This window comes from Vicugna pacos, chromosome 12 (assembly GCF_048564905.1).
Source record: "Vicugna pacos chromosome 12, VicPac4, whole genome shotgun sequence".
In the NCBI taxonomy this organism is placed as follows: domain Eukaryota; kingdom Metazoa; phylum Chordata; class Mammalia; order Artiodactyla; family Camelidae; genus Vicugna; species Vicugna pacos.
The window spans coordinates 42,478,852-42,501,239 of NC_132998.1; the positions used below are offsets into that span (position 1 = coordinate 42,478,852).

The 22,388-nt window shown below is 36.1% G+C and overlaps 1 protein-coding gene across 1 annotated transcript; it reads right to left on the reverse strand.

Moving 5' to 3' along the window:
* Positions 1–14: 14 nt before the first annotated feature.
* ALX1 (ALX homeobox 1) lies at positions 15–21,397 on the reverse strand. Its single transcript, XM_006197873.3, has 4 exons — positions 20,951–21,397; positions 17,811–18,115; positions 14,666–14,794; positions 15–649 (listed from the first exon to the last, which is right to left on the reverse strand). Exons 1-4 carry the CDS (start codon positions 21,174–21,176, stop codon positions 329–331), a joined length of 981 nt encoding a protein of 326 aa, XP_006197935.1. The 5' UTR covers positions 21,177–21,397; the 3' UTR covers positions 15–328.
* Between the last annotated feature and the right edge of the window lie 991 nt (positions 21,398–22,388).

The window sequence follows — 22,388 nt, forward strand, 5'->3', positions numbered from 1 at the left end:
CTATAACAGAGGAATTTGTTTAATACATTTATTCTTTTAAGAAGTTGCATGATCATATTTCATCGACTCGTACAATAGAGGGAAAAAAACATACTACTAAAACAGAGCTTGTGGAGACTGGTGCATGGTAAACCTATTGAGTCTTTTCAGAAGTTCATTCTTAGATTTTAACGTTAAATAATAACAACTATTCATTTAAGCTGGTCTCACTGTATATCTTGACCTTTTAGCAATTCCACACACAGCAGCTTATTGTGGTATCCTTTAAATATGAGAAATAAGAATGTTTTACTTTGCCACTAAGAGAAAAATAAAAGAGCACTGTATGTTACATGGCCCAAGAAATATTGGCAGTGTGCTCCTTGGCTTTCATTCGAAGCACTGCGATGCTGGAGGACCTCCTCTCAAACTCTGGCTTTGTTTCAAATGCATGTCCATTGGTAGCCCCCGTAAGAAGAGAGTCAGTGAAAAAATTGTTGAGGGGCACGTGGCTGAACTGGTTCTGGTGGTTTGAAAACCCTGTGTAACTGGAGTCTGTCCGAGGCGAGTGAGAGTAAGGTGTCATACAGGAGGAAGTGTCACGTGGTAACATGCACGAGGTAACCACAGAACCACCACTTGCATTTCCTGCCCACAAATTGTTCTGAATCTGGAATATATAAAACAACAAATATTACATTTACGCGTTCTCACTTTTGTTCCCTTGCTTTTGTTAAACTGCATTTACTAAAGTTTGTTCGCTGTTCACTGCTGGCTCCCATAGGGTGGTCTGTAATTACGTTCTGAGTACATGAAGCAATTACTGAGAAATAATTATTTGAAAGACTCTTCTGGCTTGTTGTCCTATAATAGATCACCAAAACCCACATGCTTGACCATATGAAATACTCTCACAACATGTCAGCCTCTTGAGGATTCTTTTTATAGTCATGATTCTTAAAATAAAATCTGGAAGCTTTAGTCATGATTCCCGACCAATTCATGTGCTTTAAAAAGTGGTTACAAGTACAGTTTTAAGTTTAAAGACAGTTTTCATCTTTCTAAACAAAGGTACACAGTTGCTTGTTTTTGTTTTGTTTTTTTTTAAGTTCCACAGTTGTACGCTCAGTGTGGTAGTTTTTGCTGCAAATCATTGCTGACATCAGGCTGTTTGCTCTGTAAAGATATTTTTGATCAAACTCATTTTGGAAAATGTTTACCCTTTCTTTTCTTCATTTCCTATAGTCTTGAATACATAGTTCTGTGAATAGGGGAATTATACACATATTTGAAACATTTACTCTGATTTATATATGATATAGTGAGGATGCAACAGAAGTATGACATGTAAAAGAAATTTAGAATTCTAAAACATGACCATTACCAAAAAATGGAGGCACAACTAAGGAAAACATGCAAGTATTAGCAAAAATATCATATGAGTATAATTAAAGTGCTAGCTTACATAAGACTGAAAACTGGGTTATCATTTGTGCCCCCCAAAATTCACATTTCATCTTATTAAATCTCTACAGGAAACAATTCAGTGCAGCATTACCAGCAAATACAAACTTCTCTCAAGCTACCATTATGTAAAAGCAACACTTAGTAGAATTTGTGTACTGTGAATTCTAAATAGGATGCATCTTAGACCAGCCATTTAAACAAGGGCAAAAAACAGTGATCACATGTGTTACTGAGAAGCACAGAGAAAATCATGGCAAACAGCGGGATCTGGGCAAAAAGGAGGAGAATGTTGCATGGTGTAGCATGGCAGAGACATGCAGCCTTAGAAGATGAAATTTAAAAATTACATGCCTCTTGCAATATTATTACAGTAGATTTAAACTGGAACACAAGCAGCAATTTATACGTGTACCCCATCTGGATTTCTTTTTTTAAATCATGATAATTAGAACAGAGTCGTCAATTATCTCAACATATATACAAGAAATGCTTTCTTATATTTATTTTTACACAAAAATATAGAGTCTGGCATAGTCTTAAACCTTAAATGCTCAAGCTTAAATCATACTTTTTAAAGGCAACTTATTTTCAATTAACTGCAGAAAATATGTTAATAAATCTTCTAGACCACAATTGTAAACATGTTACTCTGTCACTTAGTTTCAAAACTGAACAGTCTAATTTCATCCCTTAGGTGGGGTTTCAACGACTGGCAAGATGCTCATTTTAGTGTTGTTTTAAAAGTAGTTCTTTGTAATAAATATTTTCTAAGCTGCTTTAAATATGTCAAATCTGTGAAAGCTATCTATAGATATTATCTATCTATATATCATAACTTGCATATTTTATTCATCCTTAAATTGTCATGGGTTACGTTGTTTTAATTTTGGTTCATTCTACTATATGCATCCCGCGCTTCAGTCAAAATACGATGATTGGTGCCAGTGATTGCTGAGTTATGTATCTCAAACCAACAAGAGGGGCTGCTAATGTCATTACTCTGTCAAACTAACTTTTCTAACTTGATCTGGGTGACTTCCCTCTGAAATTCAATCAAACATTGTGCTACACTGCAGAAACCACAATCACATGTCTGACAAAAGGGCTTTCAGGAAATGAAAGTGACTTTGCTTGCTTACTTTTGAAAAAAATAAATGAAAGGCAAGATAGTGGTGGAGAAAGATTATTTACATTTTACGTGTGTGGAAGGATTTCTCTATTTATACAGTGTTGCTAGAATTTATTATTAAAGTCATCTACTCATATTCCTAATGCATAGAAATATATTTACCAAATAGGTAAAAACGAAAAAAATAAGGAAAGTAAAAGCAGGAAGGTAATCTACAAGTTGACACTTAAAATATTTTCCCCCTAAAAGAATTAACAGTAATCCATGTATAAAATGAAAAGAAATTCTCCAATTTCCATGGCATGGGCAAATATTTTTATTTTGATCAAAACTTCTTACCTGAACATGATCAAGAAAGTTTTTAAATGCATTACTTCTGATGAAATGTAACATATAGAAACGTTTTCTGAACAGAGCAGACTGGTAAAGCAAGTTACTAACAGCAATACCTAAGTTGGGCTTGAGAAGAGACCCAAATGTTCCCAGAGGTAGTGATGCTGCCACACATTTTTACTGCTATGTCCTGTTTCCATGATCTCTGTCTCTCCCCTCTCTTCCCCTTCATTCATTTTCAAATTCCTTCATGTTTTCACTTGACTTGGGGGATCTAGTTGGTTTCTATAGCAAAATCAAGAAGCGAATCATAAAAAAACCATCCCAGCGAAGTGGCGTTCTGCTTCCTCTGAAGCATCCCCTCTGGATGTCTAAAGCATGACATTAATGATGGAGACTACGCTCATGACAGCAAGTTATTGATTAATTACCATGTGTCAAGCATTATGAAGACTTCTAGTCCTTCCAATACGCTAAAAGGTGCGTGCTTTTACTATCCCCACTTTGTAGAAGGTAAAACTATAGAGCAGAGAGTTTAAAAACCTCGCCCAAGACTGCGCCACTCCAATGTTAGAGGTCAAATCCGAACGCAGGAAACCTTCAGGAATGCCACAATGACAAAAACTAGTCTTATGAGTTGAAATTGCTTCTTTCCTTATTCATAACCCTAACTTGGCAGGTGTTCAGAGACTCTGCTTTCTGAAGGTAAAAACCGCCAGTGATTTACGCACAAATGTTTCCTTATCTGTAGGCCTAACATACACCTGATGAAACCTTAACATGCATTTATTCAATGATGGAAAAATCTCTAAGATGAGTCCTAATATAAAATTTGGACTTACCCATCTTGCCGATGTAATCAAAATGGTCTGGACAACTTATGCTAATATATCTAGATTTTCTTTCATGATTTGAATGCTAGAATCACCATACTCTGTAATCTTAACAGAAATCATGAACATTACATAGTTAGACCCTGTTGACTACATTTCCCTAGGCAGGTTTTTTTTTTCCCCCTTTTTCTTTTTTTCTGTTAAACACCCATTCTCCATCATAGACACATCAGATGGAGATTCTGATTCATTAAGCACGCGGTGCGGCTCAGGGGATTTGTATTGAAACAATGGCAAAGATGATAATCCATACAGGCAGTTCTGAAATACTGCTGAAGCCCAACTTCCTTCTAAGTGCAGAAAACCCTTGCACACTTTCAATTATGTTTAATTCCTATGATAAAAGAAGCTCACCCTGTTTAAAAAAAGAAAAACATTACTTTCCCTTTTGGAGAGTTCTGTAAAAAAGTTAAGTGCTATCTTCCTATGTCTGTTGCTTCTATTTCTGTTCCTTAAAATACAGAATAAGCAGCATCCTTCTCACCTGTGAAAATCTCTGAATATCATCAGGCAATTATCATACAATCACAAGTCTCTTTTCTTTAAGCACTCCTCACACGACACGGCTTCCAGACCGCATCATTACAGCCACGTTCCTGTGGATATGCTGGGGGTTGTCAGTACCCCTCACCCGTATTAACACCCAGCACTGACAGGAGAATGTTAATATTTGAGATGTCTGACCACCACAGGAATAACCTGGCAGGTGTCGTCTTTGTTCTACAGCATCTACTTCTGTTAATATTCGAAGGTGATACCTAATTAAACAACAAAATTGTTTGAGTTTATAGTTTAATAAATCTGCTGCTGTCAAGGTGGGCTCAATCTGTCTCCTCCATCCCTCCATCCAATCCTATTCTTAAAAAAAATGGTCATTTTAAAACTAAGTAGTGGAATCCCTGTCATATTGTCTAAAACTGCATATTTGTCACCAGAGAAGCTGTACAAAAATCTTGCTCTCTGACTCTTGAAAAGAAATATTACATTTGCTGTTAAATTCTAGAATGAAAGGATGCATTTTTTTTCTAAATAGGATCTTTTTTTTTTTTTTTGGACTATTTCACAGACACCTACAATGACAGTGCCCTGCATGAAATACTTATTTTGTAGGCCTCTCACTGTATCATATTCAAGGGCTTAACAAAAATCAGGAATATCACTGAATAATGCCAACATCTTTTTTGCCTGTGTGCTTAAAAAAAAAAAAGACTGCCTCCCTTTACATTTTTTTCTTCTTTGTTGTATTTAAAAGGAGTGGATAATCTAAAAATATTCCATGTTTTAATGTGGTTCACAACGTTTTTAAAATTTCTGGGGGCATGTTCAAAGCACTGCCCAGGGAACTTAGCCAACTACCTCCCATTAGCATGAATGGAAGTTCAGCTGACTTACTACTCCACTTTGAAAGTTTGCCCCTTCATATTTTTCTAGTCAAATAAAAAGTTAACACTTAATTATTCCATGACTTTGAATTTGGGAGGAAAACTGACTTTTTGTCTGAGTCTTTCCAAATTGAAAAAAAAAAAATCATTTAGCATTCACTTCCCTCCCAAGGAATTAAAAGCAATAGCTAAGAAGGAGAGAGTTAATACTGAAGTACACACATATATATTCAGAGTCCTTCATTATAGATATATATCTGTCATGAATTGAAGTAACAGGGTAAATCATCAATAGGAAATTATAAATCTCATTTACCTTCATCTTAGAAACTGGACATAGACATATTCTTTGTCTAACCAAAATTATGAGGAAAATTTTGGTATGCTAAACCTGGTATATATTTCTAATATATTTACTGATTTTATTGCAGTGAAGAATTTTTCATACTTTTAAAAAACCTTTTAAATAAAGCATAAGTTTGTTAGTCTTTGCTTTAGTTGTAAAGTAGCATGATGTGAAAAAAAAATCCAATAGCTTCTTGATAGCATTATATATTCTATGTTCTAATGCCAGTGCAATTTAGGAGACACTAGCCTATGGAATTTCATTTGGATTTAACAGAAATATTGAACAATACGAAAATAAATGAGTAATAACTATTCTTTAATTTTAAAGCATCTTTAAAACTACCTAAATGATATTTTTCTACTGAAATAAGTTTATTTAACCCTGACTCCTCTCTATATAGACTGCTCCTACCTGTCACCAATATCCGTATGTACACTCATGCAACAACACACACACACCATGATACACAAATCATCCTATACTCACGCAGCCCTCACACTGACCCCCACGTTTCCCTGTGGGGGTTAAAAGGCTGCTTTAAAAAGACAGAGATGAGGGATTCACAAAGGGGTACTTGTGATGATGTTACAGCAATAGCTTCTTTGCATTAAAATCTGAAAGTTGATTTTGGTTTTTCCTCTTTGACAAAATGTTTACATCTGTTGACTACTCTAGTATTATTTAATACTTTTAGTATAGACTTATTATCACATTATCACTATACAATTTAATTCACCCAATTTTTTATATGGTCTATTTTTTTAAAAAATGCAGACATCACTTTTTATAAAAGCAGTTCAATTTTTGAAGGGACTATTACGTTCTTTACTAGCATATCCCTTCCTTTAAAATTTAGAGTGGTAAAATATTAATAAGAATCACATGCTTAGTAACTTACAGATATTTTTAGCTGTTGACTAACTTTAAGGTCCCATTAACTTTTCTAGTAACTGCATCAGTAGGTTGCTGGCAGGGAGAAAGAGTATAAGTGTTTTTCTAAATAGTGAGTTTGCTACCAGTGACTAACACACTGAGACTTTGTCCATCTGGAAAAAAAAAGTCCCAACTTGAATTAATTACGCAGTTAAAAGATCAATCTGAGCATGTTTAGGAACTGCCTGAGATAGAAATAAGGGCATGTTTTCATCAGGGCCCTCTTATTAGGTATAATTTTCACCAAAAAAAAAAAAATTAAGATAATGTAGAAATACCAAGATTTGGGGGGAATCAATTTATATTTCAAAAATTCCAAAAATATGTGATTTTAACACATAATATTACTAAAATGATCACATATTAAATATTCATTGCTACTTTTGATTTTTTAAATAAAATTTCATCTTAGAAATGTGCACAGGGATTTGGACCAAGAAAGAGTGACTTTTCTGTCAAAAAAAAAATCACTGTTGATGTAATAGTCATATGAGACCAATAAACTGAGAAGAAAAATACTATACTGAAAAATAAAAGTGTGTTATCTCTCATTAGTGCAAAAATGAAAAGCATTAAATATCATAAGAAATGCTAATGTCTGAAAATGTTCATAATGACATTTAAATGTGTCTACATTTTCTATTATTTAAATAATATTTGAAATATATTCTAAGCTGAAGATACAGGAAATATTAAGAATAATTTTCTTTTCCTTTACTGTTGAATGTGTTCTTAAATTTTACAGTAATTATGATCATTTAAAAAAAAAGATTTTTAGGAAATCTCATCCTACATGCCTTAAAATCAAACTTTTCAAATCAATTCAATCAGCACTTAGAATCTGCTATTTTTTTTATCATTATCCAGAAACAATGATCATATTAAGTATTTCCCAATTATTTGTTACCTTATTTTTCATGTATTTTAATACATGCATGATAGCTATGCTGATTCATCAGTACCTGATTCATTCTCAATGACAACTCCTCTACTACAACAAAATTTACAATTACAAAAAACAAAAATTAAAATATAAATTAAGTTTTCTGTGTGATTTAATAACAAAATATAAGTCAAGTATGCAAATACTTTATTTTGCACAGTATATTTTTAATCTTAGAGGGTCCTCACTTGGTGTCATATATGAGCTTTGAGCTTTGAACTTATTTTTAAAATCCTGAGTAAACTTATCAATTATATTCATCTTATATTTGTGTTAGCTCTAATTTGGAATTTTATTTTTGTGATTTTTAAATCAACCGTGAGTTTGCGCAATTTTTTTTTCTATTTAATGCTCCATAATTTAGAATAAAAAAGAAAACCCATAGACACATGCAGCTTAATAAATACGGCACACACACAATTCTGGATTAAAGTCTATCGTGAAGTTCACAGTAACAATAAGAGTGTGAACTTGGGCTTTAACCCACAGTCTATGCTCATAGACTTTCCAGAGTTTGATGCTTGATTTCCCCCCCATATGCAACATTGTCACTCCTCAATAACTTATTTGTACATTTTAAAATTATTACTTATTTTAGTAATCTATTCAATTTATTGATTTACTCTTTCCTCATAAAATATAAAATACTTATGATCAATTCAGCTAAATCCAATGCTTTAACAGTGGTCACTTATTAAAAGCCGAAAAATGAGCTAAATTATTACTACTGTGTAAAGTCATTAAATCACATTAAATTTCAATATTACATTTTTCAGAAGATAAGCCTATTTTCAATATTAAAAACATGAATGCACTTCACTACTCTTGGAGTATATTCTTTACCTCTTTCAAGTGTTTGTATCTGCAACAACATAAAAATTATTCACTGTTTGTGTCTAGCTGCATTTTTACCTAATAGATACTGGGAAAATCTGCCTCCTGCTACATATGATTTTTTTTTTAACATCTACATCTAAATATATGTGAAATATTATTTATACATATTATAGAAAACAGATATATGCATATACTTAATTAAATCAGCAACTTTATTCATTGTGAAAATTATATCAGTTTGAGTAATTTATATCCTTCTATAACTTTAAATATGTGTGCTTACAATCAGTGAGAAACTAGACTATCAGTACGAGTTGTTGACCTGATGATGTTAACATTTTTTTCCCTCCATTCATCATGAGGACAGTTTCACAATATCACGATATATGACCATCTCACTGACTGTTCCACAGATATGAGAATATTCATCACATGATGCATCAAGTATAGCTATGTTATTAACATTTTTAAAAGACCTTGGGTTATTTGTTTACTTCAAATATTTGGGGAAAAATAAAAATAACAGTGAAAAATGTGAGACTTCTTCTGAAGGTAAAAACTGCTCCAGATACCTTTAAATCGCTAAACCTCAGTGGCTGAAGGAAACAAGTTCCACATTCCTTATTTAGCTTAAGTAAAGGTAAACCTTAAGATTAGTTCGGAAACTGGTGATCGAAGAAAGAAGGGTGAACAATATCCTCACAATCACTATTTTACAGAAAAGTCAAAATTTCCTTTTAAAAATTGTATAATAATGCTTGAGATAGAATTTGTTAAACTTGAAATATTATACAGCCTTCACCTGTGTTTTAAATTACCCCAGTGACTACAAATTAGCTATAACCTGAATCCAACTCCTGATATGTTCAGACTCCAAGTGGCATACATTTATAAAGCCATCAGTTAAAAAGCAGAAAGCAAAAACACTGCATAGGTCCCTTAGTACATTTAGTGAACATAGATTTAATTATAATTCTCACTATATACTAAATAAACTCTCACTGAAAATTTTGGTGGGAAAAAACTTCAATCCCTTTTTTGAAATTTCAATAAAAATATTTTCTTCATTAGAAAATAATTTTGGTGGATTAAGAATATCCTCAAATTTTCTTAAAGCTACCATATTTGGTATGCTCTAATTGAAAGAAAAAAAATATTTAACTGAATTTGATCTTTCCATAGCTCCCCAAATAGTAAATTTACTCACAGATTGGATTAGTTTAAATGCTACACCGTAAGGGAACATTCAAACCACTTAGCTACCTCTCTACTGCAGAAATAAATTAATAATTACTAATGGTTATTACAGAGTTATGATTATTGAGCACTCATTATGTACTAGGCAATGTCTTAAGTACTTAGCATAAGCTAGTTTGTTTAATCCTTACAAATATCATATGAACCTTTAGCACCATTTTATAAATGAAGAGAAACGTTCCTAGAGATTAACTCATTCGCCAAAGGTCTAAAAATCTATTAAGTGGCAGAGCCAGGATTTGAACACACAACTCCCTGACTGCGAAGCCCGTAGTCATATATTCATCCTGGGCCCTTCTCAAATCCCAGGATTTAGCTCCCTAGACTGTTCAGCAATCACTTTAACCCTCTTCATAACAGAAAAGGTACCACCATCATAACCATCATCACCATCATCATCTACACCACTAAGATCACCAGCTCCAGCACCAACAATCCCTCCATTTTGAAAAGAAAGAATCTGAATATCAAGGAAGTCAAGAGACTTACCCAAAGTTACCCAGCTAGTAAATGATACAGTTAATGCACGAGTAATCCAAACCTAACCTCACGGTATGAAATTAGCCCTTCTTGTAAGAATGAAGGCTGGCTATAATCTTCGAGAAAATGTTTATACCTAAATAGAAAATATTTTATTCACCAAAAATAATTATTTTAAAATTGTTTTGGTTTTGATAAATTAGAAACAAGTTAGACTCTAATGGAGATAGATGCCTGCTTCTTAAACTCAATGACAAAATTATAAAGATCTCTTTTGCTCTGCTGGATCTAGTTTGCATCAAGAAGTGTTTGAAGAATTTGTTACACCTAGTTTGTAATCTGTCCAAAAAGCAGGAGATTTTGTCTGCATCATTTATATAATCGCCATGCCTAAAACAGTCCCTAGCATATATTTGTTGAATATATGTGCTATATTTTATCCTAGCAAATATTTGTTGGATAAAATGCAAATAACTCTGGAAGGAAAAAAGCATAATCAAGCTGAAAGGAGCCTGCAGAATCTTCCCAGTCTATCCCTTTCAAAGAGGAGGAAAATGAGACTCAAAGAGGAAAAGTTAATTGCTTAAGACCACAGAGCTAGCTAATAGCATGGATTCGGAAACATTTGCTTTATTAAAAATAGACTAACTTTTGTTTTATAATGTACTCCTCAATACTGAAGTGAACCAGTACTTTTTTCCAAATGTAGTCAGTGTATACATAATTTGCTTAATACTGGGGTAACACAAAGGTGAGTAAGAATTGAATCATCTTTTAAATACTACATCCTAACTGGTGTGGCAGGCATTCCACACAATCCATCACAATGTCAGTGAGAAAGTGATGCGCTGATTGAAGGAGGACTGAGAGGAGGCTCAGGGCAGAAATATGGTTTGGGTGAGGGGGAGGGAATTTAACACAGAGGGAGGCAGAGTCAGCACAAGCAATGAGCCTGTTTTCTAAAACATGGTGTTGTGAGCCGAAAATAAAGGGCTTTAAAAAATATATGCATACATACACTATTTTTCAGTACATTAAAATATACTACCTTTAGGACATATTACTACCGATATCAAGGGTGCTCATTTTCTTATGTTTGTTTGCTCTCAAATACGAGCAAGCTTAAGGAAAAGAGTATCTTCAACAGTTTAAGTGTCTACATTTAAAAAATATTTTATATTATTATTTTATAAATTTTTTCAGTGGAAGCATTTTTCCTTTCCAAAGTAAAGTGATGTTTTAGGGTCAAAATTGAACTATTTTACTGCTCAGTGTTGGATTAAGGACAAAATGTTGCATGAAGAGCCCTGGACTTCCGAAGGCAAAAAAAAATCTGGGCTCAAATTCAATGAGTTAATGGCATTAAGAAGAAAGCCTGGCTTAAAATAAACCCTCAACTGGTAGTTACTGTTTTTACTCTTACGGCTGTTGTTACTATAGTATAATGAAGACCAATGGAAACAAAGTGTTTAGAATATTTTAGAAAATATTAATTACTACTCATAAGTGAACATGTTATATGTCATATATAGATACTTTTATGCTAGGTAAGATTATTATCCACAGGCTTATTACTACAAGTAAGCTTAAGGAGATCATTTTCTAAATCATTTCTGGTTTTTGATGTATTTCTGTATATGTTTTTGCTTCCCTGCCAAATTGCTAATTCTTTATTTCTGCCCTGCTGCCAACATTTTCTAGTTTCAACTTTTTTTGTAATTAATATTTTTTTCTGTAATTAGTAACAGTAACCAAATACAATGTCTCACGGCACTGAGTTGGTTAGACTCCAGTTCAGTTCCTATTTTTCCCATTATAAACTTCTATTTTCAAGCCACATGATTTAAAAAAAAAAAAGTTTCCTTAGGCTGAGGCTTTAGAGACATAACTTGGGCATAATTTTTTTTTTCAAACAAACTAAAAAAAGTCAACCACATATTTTTAAGTTAAAACGGAATTTTCCAGTGACTTTACCCAACACCTACAATGGGGAGTGGGAGACACTTGATTTCAGAATTGCTGGTAACCAAACATTAAAAGACTTACCCATATAGAAAAGCACTGTGGATTTAGCAGTACTGATTATTTTTTTAATCATTGTTAATGAACTGTACTGTCAAAATAACTTCAACATATGCGCTCTGTGTTCCCATACTTAAATTATGAGGCAGTATAAACAATAGACATACATTATGCAGAGGCCACAAGGAGAATTAGTACAAAATTCCATGATCTGTGAGTGGAAAATTTTAAATTAATCCTTTGTTGTAGTGAAAAAGACTATCAAATGGACAATTTGTAGCATTTCCCTTCCTGCTTGAGCTACTAGGTCACCTCATTCTGCTAACTGATAACATCGAAAGCTGTGAGGCCCAATAATGAAATGGCAAGACAATTCTAGGAAAAAAGGGTGACTAGTTGGAGAAAATTGTTATGTTTAGTACAATTCTACATGCTTCATGGTCCTGAAGAAGAAGGGGAGCAGAGATAAGGCAACCAACAGCAAAGAGCAGAGAACTGGCAGGCAGACAGAAATGGCGCTTAGAAGGAAAGGAATAAAGATTGAAATAATTAGGTAAAAAAAGATACATTATAGACAAGTGTTGTGTGACAGACTTACCAATACAACTGTTTAAAGTCCTTTTGAAAAGAGTCCATAATTTGTGACTTTAGTATTTCTAAAGTCATCACAGTCAAGCAGTTCAAAATCATATAAAATACATGCCATCCTCATGATTTTTTTTTATTGTTATTTCACTGGTTCTGGGTACATTCTCGGCTTCCCTGAACTAAATTGCAGACTTGAATAATGCAGCTTGAGCCTTATGCTTGTTGGTATTTATTAACCATTCAATCATTCAAATGTATTTACTGGGAGGGACAGTCTACTGCAGGGGTTTGGATCTTGCTCCTGAGAGCCAGAGCGCCTCTGCTCAGATCTGGGTTTCACCGCCACTAACCAAAGTGAGTAAATACCTCACCTCTCTGTGCCTCAGTTTCCCCATTTGAAAAACAGGGATAATTAGGTATACCTACTGCATAATTGTGGTGAGGATGGAATGAGTTAATACATGTTCCCTGCTTAGAACAGTGCCTGACCCAGCAAGGGCTGCAGTGGAGTGGACAGAGAGGAAAACCGCAGTGCCCACTCTCACGGAGCTTACAGCCTAGAGGGGAACAGCCTCACAGCACTGTTTAGAACTCAGGTAGGACACGAGAAATATTTGATGAGTAAAATTTCATTAGCCCAATGATATTAAATAACCTGGAGAGTGTGTGAGTGTGTGTGTGTGTGTGTACATGCTTTTAAATAGAAGATGTGAAAATGTAAAGGAACTGCTTTAACATAAGTTTTTAAAGTGAGAGAAACAAGATTCTTCCTAAGGCAGGTATGGGTGGGTATTTATTCCAAAGGTACCCATAACGTTGGTCTTCTAGCAAACTGCAGCGGTAAGGCTTAGCTGTAGAAGCCCTTTGTAGACCGCCCTGTAAGGAACCACTTGTGTGTCGTGGACCAGTTTTTTTTTTTTTTTAACTCACCTGGATCTGCTTTCCTGACTTTTAAAATGAAGGAACTGAACTGGTTGATCTCTAAGGCTCTTGTTCACATACAGTATAATACCACATTAATAAATTTGGTGAATTTATCTGGAGGAGTTAAGTTCTCAAGATAGGTTTTTTAAAAACCATGAAAGGCACAAGAACACAAAGATAGCATGAAATTAAAGGACTGAATCATGCTCACAGGTATGAATTTACAGTTGAAGAAAATAAATACCCTTAAGTTTTGGGATGCAATGATTTGTTTACAGGACTATCAAGGTATTCCATCAGTGTACGTTACATACTTGTTTTCAAAGTAGCATTAAACAATAAGAAATGAAATAGCAAATGGCTTGTTCCTTATAATACACATGTCCCTTACCATGTATCAAATATAATTTTGATTGTAATTCAATATTAGGGAAAAGTAATATCCAATTAGAAAGATAAATAATTTCATTTACATGAATTACAAAGTGTGAAAAAAAATTTCTAAATTAAAAGGGAAAATCAGAAGACAAAGAATTTCTAAATACTCTCTGAAATGAGATGAGGGCTTCCATTATAAAAAGAAGCATTTCTTAATATGATATATTTAAAAAATTATGTCCAGTACTAATTCTATATACGTTTTAAGTCACAAAGGGCTAAATGTTTCCTGGAAACAATGAGCAACTTCAAAGCTGAAAAGACAACATAGGAATAAAGATATTTTTAAGTGGACCTGAAGGTTGCACAGGCCACATCTGACACTGTTACGGTATGGTTTAGGAAAGAGCAGCCACAAAGACAGCGTGCCAAGCAATGCTTTATGTGTTTTAAAAGTTAACAAAGGGAGTGGGTCTGAATTATTAGAAGGTAGAGTAATTAAAAGACATACTCTTGAATGATGCTACTTAAGTTGTCGCAATGTATACCAAGGAAGAGACCCTGACATATTTTTAAATGGATGGCTCTGGAAAAAAAAAATCAATCAATATTTTAATAAAATAAAAATCTAAGAAACACGGAAAAAGTCGTCAGGAGGTTACACTTTTCATTCTCGTTCCAGTGGATACAATAAAGCCTATACTAGCCCATTTAAGAACATACAACCCACACCTCTTCCTCTCAGTCAGCACTCCATGCAGTTTACCATACCTGTGGGAAGCTGTCCGTCCTTGGCAAAACTGATATGTCATAGGTGGCCGCAAAGTGGCTTTTAGCTTGCTGGATTTGGCCATAACGTTCTCTTTTTCTCCACTTGGCCCTTCGATTTTGAAACCAAACCTAATTTTTTTAAAAAAGTAGAATTTTAGGAAAGATATAGTTGATAATGTAAATGTGATGTTCAAAAACTTTGAATCAGCAAGGCAAACAAGGTGAACAAACTTACTAATAAAGGGATTTTTTTTTAATGTCAAGAGAGGATCCACAAATTTTACTTTCTATTTTACCCTGAGAAGTGCCATATCCACGAGGCAATAAAACTTAATAAAAAGAGACAAGACACTTCTAAAAATGTATTTAAAATGTCTGAGCCTCTGTTTTTTCCATTTATGGAAGATAAAAAAGAATCAGATTATACGATCTTGAAGACACCTTATATCTCCAAATTATCACAGACAATCCTCCTCTCAGAGAAGGGTGCAAGTCTGGACAACATTCATGACTTCTTAGTTCGGGCTTATCCATTAACTCAGTCAACCTACGACCAATTAATAACTGGGTCTGTTGAAACAATTACCTTTAAAAATGTCACAAAAGTGAAGACTCTTCTAGATTGTACTCATATTTAGAAAAACTTAGAAAAGTGTAAACATAAACAGTGCATCTAAAACAAGTAGCATCAGCAGAAATACATGACTATTTAGAAACAAAAAATATTCAGAGTATACATTATATTGAATACGGTAAAAACTGTATATAAAATGGCACCACCTGAAGCTGAACTATGGTTTTAAAATAGACAAATTGTTTATTACATAAATTATACCACTAGTAGCATTTATATTCTCTTATAGAAAATGCTCATAATACTCAAAATCATTTCTACAATTTAAAAGATTTACAGATAATATAAATAATAAAATAAATAGGGCAGTATAACCAAGTGTCAAGAAAGCCTGTGGGTTAGTACGGCCTCTGACAAAGTCCCTAAACTGCCTTCCAAATCTTCTAAATCTAATTAATGACATATTAGGAATATTCATCATAACAGCTATCTTCCTCAGAGGGTTAAATATTCACTAATTCACACTAGTAGCTCTCCAGAATCTTCACTTTACTATTTTAAGGTATCAAAGGGAGATACAGAATTTTATATTCAATATGTATAATTTGACATTTTTGAATCAACATGACATGAGCAGCTATTAGGGTAACTCTTCAGTCTTTACAGAACCATGTTCAGAATATAAAGTATTTGGAGAAGCTGGCAATGAACGATAAAAATGCAAATTATCAAAAACCTTTCATTAACATTTACTTGAAATTTCTACTCTGTTTCATACTCAATTCCAATCTTTCACATCTTTACCTTCGCACTTAGGGAAACATATTAAAGCTCAGTCTGAGGTGTGAGCATGCACTGCCAACTGAAGATGGTACTTTGAAGGGTTTTCCAATTGAAAGAAGGCAAAGAGAGCTACCTGTTCAGCACAGGTTCTTCGAACACTGCTGGGAGCTGTGTACTGGCCGCTATTTCAGGGCCCAAGACAACCTCAACAGCAAAACCAAACATGCTTTCTGGCTGCCCCACTCTCAGGCTCCAGGAGCGCACTAAGGGAACTGTAATCAGAGTTTTTTCATTGAGAAAAAGACCCTGACAATCTCCCTAAGATGGGGGCCGGTTACCACTCTGCTGTGAGAAGCAGGAAGGAGAACCACCTGAGTAAATGAGGTGCAGGCTGGCTCTCTGTACATGTCTTAGACCAGAATTAATCAGGACTTGATGAGATGTTAAAGGGGAAACCTGCATTGTGCACAGTTGATCACTCAGTGTGTAAACATAGTTTTCTATGGTTACAAGTATAACTAATTTAAATATAGGAACACAAGGCCTAAAAACACACTTGCGGGAGTCGTGTTAACACTTCACAAGTCCAAATTCTTCCTTAGCATCAACTTTCTATATATTTACTTCCTGAACTAAGATAAAGTAACCATTTGTCTCCACAAACTAAGGCAGAAATCTGCTGCTTGTTATCCTGCACCACCAGATGTTGTCTTTACTGACGTATGAGGGCCTTACAATGGCTTAATCTTCAAAAGGAATACTATTACTCCAGTCAGAACAAAATTTTTTGCTATTTTATTTACTTCTCTAGTCTAGTGGTTTATAGGAATTGCAAAACTCAGAATTTTTTTACTTAGAGTAGTAAAAACACAAAGGAAATGTTCGTTCTCCTGAATTACTATTATTGGGGAAATAATACAGTTCACAAATAGCAAAGCTGGTAAAAATAAAATGTGCCTAAAAGGAAGAGTTGTATCAGTATAATTTTATTTTTTCAGATTACTAGAAATTAAGCATATTGAATCATCCAATTAGATAATCTGAATACAATCTATAAATATAATTGACTTAAATTTATACTTTTAAAAATTACTTTAAGATTATTATGACTACTGCCTCGGCAAAAATCATGTTATCTAGATTTTAAAAATTATAATGGAATGGCATGCATTGGCAATTCCTGGGGCTAGAAAATTGTAGATGAGCTATATATTTCTTCAATTATATACAGTGAAAATAGCTTATGGCTTATATAACAATTGGGAGTTTGTGAGATTGTTTCATCTTTTCTTTGTTTTATTATAACTCCAATCTTAAACTATAAATTTATGGGCTATTACACAAATAACTTACCAACATTGGGTATATAACCTAAAAAGAACCTCAGTGGTTGATAAAATAGAAAAATAAAATACATGTATTACTAGACTGTAGAGCTATAACTCTGACTTTTTATCCTTTAAAAATTACTTTTTAAAATCAGAAGTTTGTTATCATATTCTGTTCTTTTAAAAGAAACGTTAGTTTTTATGTCTATATAACAACTCAAGTGTTCTTTTGTTTTATACCTGTGTGTGAGTTGTCAAATTCTCGGCAAGTAAAAAGGAATTTTAATAGACTGACATGCATATACTATACTGTTCTATATGTTCAGTAGGAGAATCAGTTTCTTCCTTTATTGGTAAAATACAGCTATTGAATTATTCGAACACCATCCCACCCCCACTCCCACCTCCCCACCCACCAAACACACACACACCCACCCCCAAGCCTTCATTTCGCTCCTACCTGGACCCTGGCCTCAGTCAGCTCTGTCCTCAGAGCAAGTTGTTCTCTGACATACACATCCGGGTAGTGGGTTTTCTGAAAGACCTTTTCCAGCTCCTCCAGCTGCAAGCTGGTGAAGGTGGTCCGGTGTCTCCGCTTCTTACTGCTGGATACGTTGCTGTCACATTTATCCCCAAGTTCATCCAGTTCTCCCTTCTCTGGCATCCCTTTCACGGGAGACATCCGGAGGCTGTTACAGTTGTCCATAGCTCTATTTAGCTCGGTGTGAAGAGGCTGTCCTTCTACTTTAGTGATCCCATAGTTCACTGTACCCAGAGGGGGAAAACAACAGCTCTCAGGATTGCAAAACATCTCCATGAAGGAATTAAGTTGAAGTAATTTAGAGCATCAGGGAAGCGATCTGTTAATGATTTATTTTGCCAGTATTAAATTTGATCATCACATTATGTATGATTATTAATTCACTTTGGGCAGGTTTAAAACCATTTTAAAATGTATACACTGAACTCATCTGCCAAAAATACACAGTTCTCCTCTCCAGGATTCATGTAATGCTTATGCACATAATTTATAATCAAATTTAGGTAGTCAAAAGATGCTCTACATTTTTTTAAAAAACACCTAGGTGAGCATAATTTTTGAAAAGTGAGCCAATATATCGTATTTTATTTGCAGCAGACAAAATTAAGTTACTTAGGTGGCTCAAAAAAGGTATTTCAATTTTAAATAGTATCTGTAAACCAAAATTCAAACTCTTCTCAAAAGTTATATTTCTCCTCCACACAAAACCTATGGACTAGAGATTTAAGATACAGTATCGTTTCTACTATATTTCCATGATTTTAACTATATATTCATGTCTGCACTTAAAAATTTTAATTCAAAAAAGTGATCTGCTAAGTTAAAAGTGAATTTGCTATTGGTTTCTGTAAGTGTTTCCTACAGAAAAGTAAGATTTAAATAGACTTCTTTAGCTTAAAAACTCGCAGTTCTTTCCAAATATAAATTTCTGCTTAGCTCATGAAATTTGTTTTAAGACAAAAAGTTTTAATTTTCCCTCTAGTAAAGAAGAGAAATTAAAGCATCTTTATTAAAAGATTATTAAGGATGTCATCTGGCATTCTGTTTAGAGATGTTTTAATTTCAGTGATTTCCTCCAGATTTGAGTGCATGCTGGCAGTATGATGTAAAACAAAAATATATCTTATGGTGCCACACACACACACACACACGCAATGGATGCACATAAGAAATGGGAAGCATTTTTTAAAAGTCATCCCAGCCACAACAGTGATATCCAATGAACTGTGAAACTTTTTTCGTTTTTGTCTGTTTTAAAATTCTCTTTCATAATGTATTTTTACAACTGCTTTAATCATTATACAAATACATTAAACTTTAGTACCTAGATAACTTAGATACCTAATAGGTTTTATGCAAAGGAAGATGTGATGTAAAACTGAATATAAAGAAGAGCCTTGACTGATTAACAGTACCGTTTTGTCTCTTTCGTCAGAGTTAACGGGGAACTGCGGTAATTAGGGACGGGGGGAGGGGAAGCAGGCGTGAGGGTAAGGGCATCTCAGGAGAAAGACAGGAATTTTACTAAATTTAGCGGACTTCTTGTTGCCTTACATTCATCTTACTTAATACTTCCTTATTAAAATTCATCTTAATAGTATGATGTTCTTTTAAAACTTGATCAAGTATTAAAAATACCTATCTCTTTTATTTTGGAATCCTGACAACTTAAAATAGTATGATTGAGTCATATCCAGCAGTCAACACAGGACACTTCAGAACCATTTTTTAAAAACCCCGTCCGTGGAAATAATTTTACGTATACACCTAAGAATTCCAAAATAAAGATGCTGTGGTCTGAAATACAGCCAGGAAGCCAAAAATTTAGTGTGTTAAAATAAAAACCAATTTTCGGGTCTTTCTGAATAAGTGACTGAGATTTAACTGATTTTCTCTAGCCTTTGCGCCTTTATTTTTTATTTAAACTTGGAAGTCGAAAGTAACTTGCAACGTTGAACAAAGTAAGTAAAATACACGAGATCGTTTTTTAAGCTTACTGTGTACTAAGTATTTAGAAAATGAGTTTCTATGACCCAGTGCCTTGCCAGATTTCGAACCTCCATCAAAATAGGGGGCGGGAGGCTTGTTGTAAATATTTCACACTTAATTCGTTTGTTATTTTAAAGCAACCCGCTCCTTACAGCTCAACTGTGGAATATATACAATGATAAGGAAAAGTCCTCTTGGAACTGTAAACTTGCTTTAGCTGTCGCGATCTGAAAAAAACAGGTTTGTATTGGGTTACAAGATAGAAAAGATAGATGGTTTGTTTTGATAACATTTTGACTTTGAGATACTTGGCCATTCAAAGTTGAAGATTTCACCCAGAAGCATTCCGAAAGGCTTCTTAGGTGACTTCCAATGTGGAGTCAGAAAAACAGACAATGCAGAATTCTGGAGTGAGCGATTATATTGAGAATTCTTTGCCCGAAGCTAAATAAAGTGACTTGGCGTTGAACACTTATTTATCTGCTGTACTGCAAATGCAAAGAAGTAGAAATCACAAATCTACACAAGCTAATCTAGCAATCCTCTAACTTCACAAAGAAAACTATCGCTACGTCTTGGCAAGTAAGAAAGGTTTTTCACCTAAGTTTTCTTATTCGTGAAGATAGTGACGTCCTCTAACGAGCTGTGATGGATTTCAGCCCCTCCTGCCCCGGCAGCGCGGCGGGCTCGCAGAGGAAGCCCGCTGTCTTGACTCAATTACGCTCTATTTAGCGCCCTATCAGTTTACGCCGGGGTCCTGGGTAGAGAGACTCCAGGACCCGTGGGGGACAAGACTCACAGCAAAAAGAGAACCGGCCGGAGGCAACCCGGCGCGGCATCCTTCCTTTGCTCCCCCCAAAGTCTGCAGCAGCCAAAACTCCGCTTCCTAAAAAAAGCGTGGTTCCACTACCTTCCTCCGCCCTCCAGCTCTCTCGCTCCCGCTTTCTTTCCTTCCTTCCCACCTTCCTTCCTTCTTTCCTTCCTCCCTCCCGCCCTCCTCGTTCGGGCCGGTCCTCACACTCCGGATTAGCGGGTGGGCTGCCGCAGCTCGGCCAGGGCAGGGGACTCACCGCTGCTGTCCTGACAGGGCGAGGTCCTCTCCAGACGCACGTGATGCTCGGCGCGGGGCAGGGGCCCAAAGGCCTGCACGCATTTGCCCGCCGACGCTTTGCTGTAAAAGGACTCATTGTCCAGCGTCTCCATAACGTGCTCCAACGCGCCTCCTGCGCCCATGTAAAAGTCACTGTTTTTACTCGGTGGGCTCTTGAGGGCAAACTTCTCGCTGAGAAACTCCATAATCCTGGAAGGCTGTCGCGGAGCTCCTGGGGCTCGGAAGCTGGAGAGCGCTGGGGGAGGGAGCGAGTGGGCGGGAGAAGGGAGGGCCAGAGAGGAGCGAAGGGGAAGCGAGCGCTGCGGCGCCGGGAGCTGCCCGGCTCCGAGCCCTTTAAGACGTCCGGGCTGCAAAGGGGGCACCCGAAGTTGCTTTTATATCTTGAAACTCAGCTGGGCTCCTCGGGCAACCTCCCAGTTCTAATGAATATGAAAATAGGCAGGCGACTAACTCCACCCCGGGTCCCCCTCCGCCTCCACCCCACCCCCATCTTCCCCCACTTACCCGGGCAGGGCGCGTCCAGGCCTAGGTTAGACAGACAGCTCCATTTCAGACAAATGCCAGCAGGGACGAAGCCACGACACCCAGAAACATTGTCGACGCGACAGTGGACTGGCATTTCAGAAGAGCTTGGTGAGATCGCACAGCAGTTAACCCTCCACTCCTGCTCTCTGCGCCCTCCCCGGCCGCCCGCCCTGCCCCCGGTCCCCACCCCGCCCCCACGCCAGCCACTCACTACCAGAAAGATTTAGAGGCGTCTTAAGAACTTGAAAGGAAGTATTGCTCTAAAGGGCTTTTATTTCATCCGTAAATCGTTTATGTGGAAGATCCACATTAATCCGAAGCCCAAGAAGCCGGATGCGTTGGCAGCTATTAACTGGGACAGCCGTGGTAGAAGGGCGGCTTCTGCTTCCAACCAGGGGGAGCTCGGCGTCCCGGCGCTCTCGGCGCTTAAGAGCCCTTGGCCTTTCCTTTCTTTCTGGAATGCGGCGGCGTGTGGCTGTGGTGGCGATGGGAGAGGGAAGCCGAGCAAGAGGCATTGAAACCACTATATCAATACCAACCTTATTTCCCCACCCTTCTCCCAACCTAGCCTTGGTGCGTGATTTTCTCATTAGATTTAGATTATTTTAAGGAACTCCTATAGGAAAAGAGCCTCCAAAGAGCCCTTAGTATAGGCCAGAGGGAGGCTCGTTAGGCAAAGGGGTTTATGAAAGAGGAAGGCTTCCAGCGTGGTTTTTACAAAATTATTATTTTTAATTTTAAAGAGTCGCGGTGGAGTTTGAAAAGCCGTGCGGGGAACGAGGGGCGTGCGCGGAGCTGGGCACAACGGCGAGGCAGCGTCCCGGCGCGGTCTGGGCCAAGGCCTCGCTTCCCGCCCTAGGGATGGTGGGTGT